General features: G+C 37.9%; 1 protein-coding gene across 10 annotated transcripts in view; it reads right to left on the bottom strand.

Annotated features, from left to right (window-relative positions):
• Positions 1 to 301: 301 nt before the first annotated feature.
• LOC130710179 (uncharacterized) overlaps positions 302 to 11,778 on the bottom strand; it is a 40,669-nt gene continuing 29,192 nt past the window's right edge. For all 10 annotated transcript variants that reach the window (XM_057559350.1, XM_057559351.1, XM_057559352.1 and 7 more), the window contains 19 exons: positions 11,666 to 11,737; positions 11,170 to 11,571; positions 10,879 to 11,062; positions 10,050 to 10,794; positions 8,327 to 8,443; positions 7,927 to 8,200; positions 7,567 to 7,680; positions 7,403 to 7,486; positions 4,859 to 4,909; positions 4,596 to 4,775; positions 4,189 to 4,517; positions 3,732 to 4,088; positions 3,571 to 3,634; positions 2,795 to 2,941; positions 2,359 to 2,463; positions 2,156 to 2,266; positions 1,967 to 2,071; positions 1,348 to 1,417; positions 302 to 1,256 (listed from right to left, as the gene is read on the bottom strand). In XM_057559350.1, coding sequence (XP_057415333.1) covers positions 544 to 1,256; positions 1,348 to 1,417; positions 1,967 to 2,071; positions 2,156 to 2,266; positions 2,359 to 2,463; positions 2,795 to 2,941; positions 3,571 to 3,634; positions 3,732 to 4,088; positions 4,189 to 4,517; positions 4,596 to 4,775; positions 4,859 to 4,909; positions 7,403 to 7,486; positions 7,567 to 7,680; positions 7,927 to 8,200; positions 8,327 to 8,443; positions 10,050 to 10,794; positions 10,879 to 11,062; positions 11,170 to 11,571; positions 11,666 to 11,737 — 4,224 coding nt within the window. In that variant the 3' untranslated portion in view covers positions 302 to 543. The remainder of the gene's footprint in view (positions 1,257 to 1,347; positions 1,418 to 1,966; positions 2,072 to 2,155; positions 2,267 to 2,358; positions 2,464 to 2,794; positions 2,942 to 3,570; positions 3,635 to 3,731; positions 4,089 to 4,188; positions 4,518 to 4,595; positions 4,776 to 4,858; positions 4,910 to 7,402; positions 7,487 to 7,566; positions 7,681 to 7,926; positions 8,201 to 8,326; positions 8,444 to 10,049; positions 10,795 to 10,878; positions 11,063 to 11,169; positions 11,572 to 11,665; positions 11,738 to 11,778) is intronic.

Genomic DNA, 11,778 nt, shown 5'->3' with positions numbered 1-11,778 from the left:
GGATGAGTTGATGCAAAGCACGCACTGCCCGTAAGTTCCAAAACCCATGACAATTCCACGATAGTATATCCTCATTGAGATGACCAATTTCTTGGAGGAAGTGAAACCCCAGTGCGAACATATGTCTAATTGGTCCCTGCTTAATTGAAAAGTTTTTGCGTAGTTATGTAGTTACTATACGCTAGTGTTTATTTGTTAGTTATAGTAGTATTTTTTTTTCTTCTGAAAATTGCTATAGTAGTAACTCTTAAGTCTTACCTGAAGAAGATTACTTTAAAAAAAATTAGCGAGAGCTAAAAAAGGAGCAAACAATGGATCGATCTATACAAGCGTCAGCAATATACATAATGTACAAGATACAAGCATATTTACAAAGGACAGAATATAGTTAGTTACTTGAGAGCTGGAACTGCAATGAGGCCATTGAAATAGGTGTAATGAAAACAAAGCCCTTTCAAATGCATATGAAGATGTTAATGGGCTTATCATTTCCATTATTCTAGTTCCAATTGTAGTGCAGAAACTTCCATAAGGGACCACAACCTACTTGAAATTAGCTCGATGCAAGATCCTCCCTGAGTCCCAAGCTTTACCTTTTCCTTTCTCTATAGTAGACAACAAAATCTGTAACAAGTTGGCTGCATCTTCCTCACAAGCTAGTTCTAAATTGGTTTGAGGAAGTGGAAGATGATTCGGATAATGGTTCCAACGCACGGCTCTGGTTCTGCTACCACTGCCTCTCTTGGGAGAATGCTGATTTTGCCTAAATGAGGAGGAATCTGGTCCACTACTAACAATGTGTAAAACACCTTGATCATCACTGTCAGCATGTATTATACTCTCCAATCCAATCTCCCATTCAATTATCCACTCCAAATCAGCAGGGATGCCACAAAATTCAGGCTTGCCCAAGTATATCAAACTTGGACTGAAAACAATCAATACAAACCTTTCTGTTAAGACAGCAAATTTACCAGCTTCTTTAAGGGCTTTGCAGGCCACTAACTTCTCATCTTTATACTTTAACCCATCATCATCACCCCCCATAAGGAAGGATGTACCAACTGCTTCGTCCCATGAATAAGGTCTTAATGGAAATTCACGGTAAAGTGGCCTCGGAAGCCGGACCCTAAACCATTGTGATCTTAATTGATTGGGTTTACTGCGGTTTCTAATACTAAGTGCAGTTTTGCCAGTAACTTCAAGTATACTAGCAGCAGGTTTTGCCACAAGTCCTGTAATCCCTAAAGCAACTCCTGCAATAAAAATAAGCAACAATTGCCAATGAAAATTGTTAAAGGTGCTTCAAGTCTATAAGATCAAAACAATTCAATCAACTTGATTTACCAGAGAGGACACCAGGAAGACCATGCCTCTCTGCTCCTCTTATAGGTGACTGGAGGAGACCAGTGAGTCCCTGCAAACAATATAGAAATGCAAATGCAGGATTAGATCTTCTAGTGGATGCACGGCAATTATTAACTTAAACAGTCATTATATATAACTAGTATTTTATTCCACGATAAATTACAAGGGAAAAAAACGGCATGATTATATATAACTACGGATGGAGGCATGATTTCTCTGGATCCCATTAAATTTCATTCCAAAGAGGAACCTTATAAAGATCATATTGATTCTTATAAAAAAAATGACATGATTAACCGAGGTTCAAACAGGTACAGGTCGATTAAGCGGTATTACCGTGCAATTGGGATTACAGATTTTGAGTTTATGGGATCCGTTGTAGGTGAGAAATCACCTGGTTGGTCCAATATGCTACCAATAAACTTTTACCTCTTATTCTAGTATTATTTTGGAAATAATAAGTATGCAGAGGAAACTCATGCTATTTTTGTTGTAACTTTTTATTTTGAATTGTGTTATCCTTAGTGTGGTTCCATCCCTAAGCTTGTCAAACTAGTTGATGCCTAAGTTGATGCTAGTATGTGTGCTGGTCATATACCTCTAAGACTTCATTAATTACGCCTTTACTGTCAGAAGATACAGTTGCTTGGTGTTTTTCCACCCTTGAAACAGCTTGGTCATCATATGTAAATGCAACAATACCCTAGAATATGAAAAGGAAAGCTATGATTAAGAACAAAGTTCAATAATATGAATCAAAATACAATGAAATAGAAGCAAGTATCACCTTGCGTGCAGCTTTACTGAATTGAGAAGTCGCATCACTAATAGCATACAGTGTGTTGCTTAAAAGACTAGTGGTGCCTTGAGCCATCCCCATAATAAGTCCAGTAGGGCTCTGCAAATTGAACTCATAGTGCTCAACTAATTTATTAGACAAGAATATGAACTACAAATAAAGAAAAGGGACTAGCATATTTAGACTTTTACCTGCATAATGCTTTTTGCAGGAACAGACAAGAAATCTCTAATGCCATGTCCTATGCTCCTTGCAAAGCCCAAGGGATTACCAATGAAACCAGCCGAACCAAACAACTTCAAATTTAGAAGGAAAAAAGGTACGTGTTATACAGATGTGACACTGGGTACATTAAGTTAATATTATTGCACAGTAACAAGTTGTATGTAAGGAAATTAATCACTCAACTAGGTGCAGATCAAAATATTCTCAAATACAGGTTGTAAAACTTATCAAAATAGAAAGCACATTAAAGATAGCACATCAAAAAAAGAATGAACACGTTCCAATATTCAACATAGATAATTGAGATAAATTGATGAGATGGGGCAAAAGTTCAGACTTGCCATTTCTAGCCAGACTGATGAACAAACATGGCCAGATTTTGAGATATAAGTTAAGTCCTACCTTGTAAGTCTCATGAAGAAGTTGGCGGTTGTAATGCCTAATTAGAATTTGCTGAATGGATTCCCAACTAGCCATGTGATGTGCAATGGTTAAATCCTTTAAATAAATATGGGCTCCCTCAACATCAGCAAGGGCCATAAGTCCTCTCTGAAATTAATAATAACTTTTTGTTAAAAATAAACGACTATCAGTAAGTTTACTGTGAATTAATATATCTCTCTATATTAGAGAATACCAAGTGGAGACTCAAAGAAGTCTCACATTGGGTAGATTAGCTGGTGTACAAGTGTATATAGAACACACACAGCCATTGCCTTAAGCCTAAGGTTTTGTGGTGTGTGGTTCTAACTTATGATTTCTAACACTCTAAAGCTTTAAAAAAGAAAATTGTTGAACAACATGAAATGGGTGCATGTATATATTGTGAAGTGACTAAAGAAAAAAATGCTACTAATCAGTTTAGGCATGTACATTATTAAAATTTAGGAGACCTAACTCTACCCTAAAACAAGGTGAGGGTTGCTCTACCCTTTATAAGGACTATTTTGGTAACATCTCTAGTCAATGCGAGACTTCTAACACACCCCCTCACGCACAGGGTTGGACATCTGGAGTGTGAAACTTGCAGGAATGAACATCTGCGGGTGGAATAGCCATCCTTGTATATAGAACACGCCATGCGCACACAAGTCTCAAGTTTCTAATCGACAGCCTACAGTTAAACCGTATTGGAGCTGGAACCCACCATTATAAAAGAAGAAAGAAATACTACTTACATGGATAAGAAATTCCTTAGATGTGAGGATACGATTGTGAAGCATCCATGGGGCACTGGAAAAACTGGATTTGTACAAATTATATGTCAAGTGGGCGTGTCAACAGTATAGTAGGTAATTTAAAATAGCAGTTAGAGTAAACATACGAATGAGAGACTGACCTCAAAGTCAATTGGATTGGAGCCAATTCAAGCATTTCAATATAAATTTTCTTTTTGGTTCGGGCTAACAGATAAATTTCCTGCCATGGGGCTCCTATTGGTACGACGGAAGGCAATGATGCAATTCTATTAGATTTTCCAGTAAACATTGGGGCAATTCTTAGAGGACGCTGGTCAGCACTTAATCTGAAATTCTCACTAGTATGAACAAATGAGAATGAATCCTTTAGTGATACCCCGTCATAGTGATTGGAAGATGGCACGATTCCAAACTGCTGTCCCGAAGAGAAATTTGTAAAGAACTCAAATAAGCTCAATATAACTCCTTGTTCAATCTCAAGATGGAAATCTGCTATCCTGCAAATATTAAGAAAAATAAGAAATGACTCATAAACACCAAAACAATACCAGCAATGGTGAACTGTAAACGATGCAACAAAGATGGGGAAAAAGAAACCTCATTTTTATGTATTCAAATGAAATAAATGAAATGTCTTTCTTCCTCCATTTTGAAATTTCTAAGCACATCACAGGATTAGAAGAGCTGCTTCCGAAACTCTTCTGATTTAATTTTTCAATACTTGTTCTCATGACATCATCCCTCGACTTTGTATTGTCAACTTGGCAGGACCTATATCCATTATTGAAGGACAACAAAACTGGATATGGAGTAGAGTGCAACTGGTTGTCAATTTGTATAAATGATATCATCATGGAAAGCCTTTGGCGATCCAAACTTTGCAGGAGGTTTATTTCTATATCTTTAATACAGGCAAAAAGCAATTCCTACGGAAATAAAAGTATGATTAACAGGGATCACAAAGATATAAGAGCTCCAATAAAGAAAGCTCACAGTCCAGTTACCTGTGGGTATGAATTAATCAAAGAAATCCCAATATATTGAATACAAATTGATATTTTCTCCTTATATTCTGCAGGCCTGACTTGGCTATGATCATATACCCTTTTCTCTGCGGCATGTTGGACACTTGAATTCTTCACATCATTAAAAATATGGTAATTTGAATCAAGAACACTAAGGACCTGAAAGAAAAAGATATTATCCATGAAGGCAAGGGTCGTGATTTTTCAAGTCAGGTATCTTTAGTCAAATACTATGGATTTACCTTTGTTGCTCCCTCTGCATGGACTGATAAAAAGAATGTCCTCTCAGGTTTCTGCAATCACCATTTACATAAGCCAAAATTATAAATCATGGAACCAGAGTTGCGCCCAAGAACTTTGTACTTATCAATTCTACAGACTTAAAATTTGTATTTAGTCAAAGATAAAATATATTTGTGGAATTAGGAGAAACTGAGAGACAACATAGACTGAATGCGCGTGTTTAAACTACACAACGGTTTCCCTGTTTACATGAAATTGTATCACCCAAGTAATATTTAAGATAGCATATCCTACTTATCTATAAAATAACTAAAACTTATATACTCCCTCCGTTCCTATTTATAAGAACCAAATAGAAAGTGCACTTGGCCCTTTTTATAAGAACCAACTTGAAATTTGTGGAGAATTAATTAATTTTAGACAAGAATACCCTTACTTAATTGAATTTCTCTCTCTTTCCACTTGCTATAGCATTAATGATGCATAAAGTTAAGAATAATGGGTGGAGGATAAGTTTGGAAAGTTGATATAAATTTAGAACAAATTTAATGCAATTATCTAGATTAACTAAATTTCTTAAAGGAACGGTAATAGAGATATTAGTGGTTGCTTGGTTCTTATATTAAGGAACGGTAATAGAGATAATAAAGTGGTGACTCAAAGAAGTCCCACATTGCCAAGATTAGCAAGTGCACAAGTGCATATATAATAAAGAACACACACACCCATTGCCTTAAGCCTAAGGTTTTGTGGTGTGTGGTTCTATAGGATTTCTAACAGGGTATCAGAGCTGGTCTGATCCAAGCCATGACTTCCGCTTCCCAAAAAAAAAAACGAAAAAAAAAGTAAAAAAAAATCGAAAAAAAAAAAAGCAAAAATGGCAGTCCCATTTGCGCAAGCCAAGACCTCAGACTCAGACGAAGGAGCACAAGTCCAAGGAACTCCGATGTTCCCGCTAGAGTACTAGCCCAGACAAAGAAAGTCGAAAGGCAGACTCAGACGAAGGAGCACAAGTCTGACGACCACTGATGTTCCCACTGGAGTGCAAGGCACATGCAAAAAAAAAAATGGAGTCCCAATTGAGGGGGAGTAATAGAGATAATAAAGTGGTGACTCAAAGAAGTCTCACATTGCCAAGATTAGCAAGTGCACAAGTGCATATATAATAAAGAACACACACACCCATTGCCTTAAGCCTAAGGTTTTGTGGTGTGTGGTTCTATAGGATTTCAAACAAACGGAGGGAGTATAAGATATTTAACAGTATCTAACACTCCCCCTCAAGCTAGAGCTTATATGTCATATGCACAACTTGTAACAAACATAATTAACTTGAGGGGCGGCTGTCGGAGAGAGAAACGCCAAACAGAAAAACAAGCTCAAATTTGGGACATACGGAAAAGCACCAACATCAATAGATGAGATTTGGGAGAGCCCGGAAGCCATGGGTTGCAAAGAAGAGAGAGAAACACAAAACAGCAAAACTGAGGTTGAAAAACTAAGATCTAGAACACTTCATGTGTCGAAGGGAAGAAGAGCAGATCTGGAACCGCAAGAGGAGGGTGATCCAGGCGGTGGTGGCGGCTGCTGGAAAGGTGGCTGGACGCGCCACCATACGCGGCCGCCGCGACCAATGATTTGAAGAAACTTGCCAGTTTATCATTGGAAGCGATGAAGCTTGGTCTTAGAGCCAGTTAGTTTCTATTACAGGTTGTTAGTTGTTATGCCTAACCTGGTAGTAAGGGAGTTAGAGTGTTAGTCATTTACTTGGTAGTATAAAAATATATGTAACATTGGGGAGGGGGCGGGGGGCGAAAACAGAAGGCATAATAGCCAATGGTAGCAAACATAAACGGCTGAACGAGGGTTAGTCAACAACAGAAAATTGAATATAGGTAGTGATGAACCAACACCTGGTGTAAGACAAGGGAAGGAAAACGAGCAGGAAGGTAAACAAAGGCTTGGAAAGTGGCGATTGGTTTACAGGCATTTGCAAGAAGACATGCACATAAAGGCATTTGAGAATGTTTCGGAGATGAGGTTCTCAGGTCTAAATGAAAGCCAAAGAAGCGGATGGCAAGTTGGCAACAGACAGCATTGCAGATGGCAGATAGCACATGACGGAATTTCTGCCCATAATAAAGTTGCTCAAGGAAAGATGTCCTCAAAGGATAATGGAGGCGCTGGACAGTGATGACTGTAATCAAGAAGGCTTGGAGTTTGCATGGCTGCAATAAAGGCAGCCGACGCTATGCAAGAGCAGTCTCTCCTAGATCAGGAACTCCAATATAAGGGGAAATAGGTTGCAAAGAGACATTATAAATACCATTCACTAGGAAAAATGTACATAGCTTATTTACAATTTATATACAACAGGAAAAAAAACCTATACCAAGAAAGGAAATAAATGCTAAAAAAGAGAAACTAATGCCGCATGAATAAACAGTTAGTTTGTCCAAAAAATATATCTAATTTACATTATGTACAACATTGTTTTAATAACTTAATGAGACCATTGCAATATATTTTGCAAAATGTTTTACCTCAGAGGTTGATGGCAAGTGGACAGGCATATACTCTTTAACATCATCAAGGGCATACGACCCCAAAACCCGCTCTCCAGGTACCTTCCATTTTTGTAACAAGCATGTTAGGCCATGTAATTTATGGTTTCCATTGTACTAAATTAAAAAATAAACAAAAATACCTCCACAATAAGACGGCGTGGATAGCAGGGTTCATCCCAGGTGTAAGGGTAAGAAGAATAGCTGTGAATGACTGCGTCAAACATTTCACACTTCTGCTGATATATTCGCAGTCTCTAAAAAGTAGCAGGAAAAACATAATAAATTTCCGTCCTAAATGGATTAAGAATAAAACAGTTCATGCTCCTTTGGTGCAACAACTTAATCACAACCAATACTACTGGTAGATGCACTTAGATGAAAATATAGACAAAAGGCAAAACCATCTAAATAAAAGCAGTAGCACTTCAGGGATCAGAAAGCAGTTCAACTCTTCAGAATTCCAACTACAGCTGAAATGCGACTGAAAAATAGAGACAGACCTCCTTCGAGAAATTATCAATTCTGTACGGCATATATCCTGTACCATCATCTGACAAAAGAATCAAGTTGGTCCCTGAGTTTCCCTTGATGCTTCCAATTACTTTTTCATCTCCCATTGATATGTCAGCATTTTGCACTTCAACTCGTATCATGTTTGAAGTCCCAGAAACAAAGTTCCTCATTTTCAGTAGTGTATCTCCCAGATGATCCGGTAAAAAGCTGCCAGACCATTGCCATCCAGATTCGTTATAACAAATTGAAACAAGCAGCTCCCTGCATCACATAGTAGAATAGAAATAGATTAAACAAACAAGAGAAAGAGATGAAGAAAATATTAATGACCAAAAGAACTATCCATGTTCGAGATAGCCACACACAAAAACTATGCAAGATAAATACCTAGCCGTATCTGTCCAGTGAAGATGAGCATGTTCTCCTACTCCTAAATAAAACATGATATCAGTGCCCTTCTGCTTATAAGATATTTCCTTGCTGCAAGCATTGCTAATCACATATCTGCATATTTAGAGATCATTAATAAGACAGAATGACACCATGGTAAACAATTTTAGGTGTCTATCAAGAAACTCGCTATCCTAAGAGCTTGTAGGATAAGGCTAAAAATAAGCTATAACCAATATCCTAACATGAACCCCTTTCTAAATTGAAGGGTGAATAGAGCTGAGCCATGCACTTATCTTTCACAGAAGTTCAATTAAATCAAGAAAATATCTTTACAAAGGTTCAATTGATTGCATTGCATTATCTGAATAATCAAATAAGATATAAACATCAATCCTATGCTATTTTAACAATAAAAAAACTTTCCAAGCTAACCAAAGATCCCTAGACCATCAATCTAGGCTCAATAGACTGCCATAACAAGGATACAAGCTGACAATTGGCCTTCTTCCATTCTTCTTTCTGAGGAGCAGTAATGCCAGACACCTTCTTAGAAAGATGTACCCATAAACCAAATTTCAACAGCTTCAAGTAGTTCTAGGAGATCCGGTAAATGCATAGGACACCAAATTCTTCTTCGGCGGGTGATCTTTGGACAGGTCAGCCTTGAAGAAGATAGAAAAACACCCGAAACACAGAAAAGGAGGGTAGATGAACCAGCGTGAACAGTGCACAACAGTGAGAGGCGTCAAAAAAAGGCCAAAACAGAGGACCCAAAAAACCAAAACTGACCTCAGACGTCAAAACAGAGGCCAAAAACAGAGAACCCAGCGAGAAGAACGCAGAGAGGAGAGATGTCAAAGGGAGACGTCAAAAACAGCAGACCCAAGAACCAAAAGAGGTCAAAACACAAAGAGGAAGGCTGGGCAATCATTACGAAGGCAGCAAAAAGGCATGTGGCCTGGCGCGTAGACTTCATGCGCCGGCGAACCTGCAGCATTGTGGCGGCGAGTGGGAGGCTGCTCTGCAGCGAAACTTCGGCAGAAAGGAATATCGGTAGCCTCTGGTTCTGTTGGTGGGGGTCGTGAAGTCACTGGACCACCGGAAAAAAAAGGGTCAGGGCAAGGTGGCGGCTGAAACCCTAACCCGAAAAAGCTCTGGATACCAACTCGAATCTGATGAAAATATTTTCTGTGTATTTCATCGACATGATTGTACAATTTAAAGATACAACAAAGAGATAACTCTATCTTGATGGATAACACAAATCTAAAATACAAAAACTGTATGATAAACCTTCTCTTTTTCTATGAGATAAAGCAAATCTAAAATAACAAACTTAGTCTAAAAAACAAATATTCCACAAAGGACAAGTGAGTGGTTTTACATTATATTTCTAACAGATTTCATTGCATTAATCAGAATAATCATACAAAATATATGCACGAGACCTATGCTAGTTCAGGAAATAAGAAAACTTGCTATCCTAGTCCTAACCGAAGACCCCTTGGTTTAAGGGATTTTCCTAATAACACAAATGTGCACATCATCACACAAATTTCCTAAAATACCACACATGATTTCCAACATAAGCAAATATCAAACTCGTGACTTCATCAAAGAAGCTTTAGTACCATGTCATCGAACCCACCAAAAACCGACAAATAGATTTCAAGATACATAAATAACAGTATCTAATATCTGAGAACCACTATATTACCTAGGCTGGAAAGTAATTGCATGTGTCCTCCCAGCATATTCAGCGACTGAGCTAGATGTCACAGCTAGAATGAATGCAGAATTTGAACTCAACTGAGGAACATAGATAGTACTTGAACCACTAGGTGGCAGCAGATAAAATGGATTTGACCACAAAGAATATGGCAATTGTTTCCTGACATCATCTGGAAAACATCTACTCACTTTAACAAAAACATCATTTACAGAGGAATTGGGGCTTGGAGAATACATGCATGGCCAAACCCTTTCAGGCTCATTATTACAAGGACCTGAATCCTTCCAAGTTGACTGGCTACTTGACCTCATTGTACTCGCCAATCTTTCTACAGAATCACTTTTGCTTTGTTGCCTTCCCAAATTTTCATGGTAATTACCAAAGAGCAGAGAGTTCCTTTTATAACTAACAAAGTTTGGACCACCATCCTCTCTGCATGAAATGGTATGATTCTTTAGATGATTCATTGGGGTACAAGGAACATCAGCACGCAGTTCATGGTTGGAAATAAGAAGAGAAAGGCCATCCTTTTTGTATGAAAATGTTTCTTTTTCACCCAAGTCATCATAAGAAGGAATGACAAACCCCCTCTCATTGGCTTCACCAGTGGTTTCCGTTACACACAAGGGAAAACCCATACAGTTATACAAAATAAAGGGAACAAATATAATCAGTTCCCTACTGCCGGAATATGCATCCATCACCTTCTCCACGGTAACATAAACAGGGCCTATAAGTGAGCAAGAAAATACTTTAAAGGATGGATCTACGAAACAATACATACAAGATGAAAATTACAAATATAATCAGTTACCATTGGAATTAATTGGTTCCAGTATCAGTGTTTCAGAAAATGAAAACTTGGTTTCACTAAACTTGGCCATTGAGCAGAATGTTTCTAAACGCGGAAATTTAAAATCAGAACATTTAAATCCATCGATGCAGATCTTCAGTCCCAGGTCATGTGAGGGATCGATATGATACACAGAAGTATCCACCTAGAAAATAAAATACATAGTCACACCACCATAATAAACAGGTGTGCACATTATCAATTTCTTAATATATTATCAACAATGTATACAAAGAAAGGACTATCACAAACCTCCGAAACTTTCAGAGTGTGATCTACCCCACCACTCTCACTAATCAACAACATTTCCTCTGGAAGGTAGTTGTAAACTACTAATGGAGGACTTAGGATCAAATGATGAATATAACGCTTTGCATCATCTGTGGACACATTATTTTTCAACCTTCCAGACGAACTCAAGCTGACACTTTTAACTGACATACAGCACCGAAATGGATGACTACTTGGAAGAGATGGATAGCACATGAAAGATTTAAGACTTCCTACATCTCCAGTTATAGAGAGAAGATTTGAAAGGTTATGAGCTTCACTCCATAAATAAGAATTCCCTGTTGGCCGCCACCTTACACAACCAGCTTCAGCCAAATGCAGTGGAAGTGGTAACTGTTGCCCAGGGTGTATTGGATCTAATATCTGAGGTAATGAAATTATACATCATAAAGCAATATCATAAAATGACAATGCTCTATCAATTTAAATTGTGAAGAAAAAACAGAAACTCATGTACCGTTGGTGAGACACCAAATGGAATATCAAACCGCAGCTCAAGAGGTGTAGATGTTGCATTTAGAAGGACAACCTGTATGCCAAAAAGTTAGCTTATAAGTAAAACGGAGGCAT

This window comes from Lotus japonicus, chromosome 4 (assembly GCF_012489685.1).
Source record: "Lotus japonicus ecotype B-129 chromosome 4, LjGifu_v1.2".
NCBI lineage: Eukaryota > Viridiplantae > Streptophyta > Magnoliopsida > Fabales > Fabaceae > Lotus > Lotus japonicus.
This window is presented reverse-complemented; position numbering and strand designations above follow the sequence as displayed.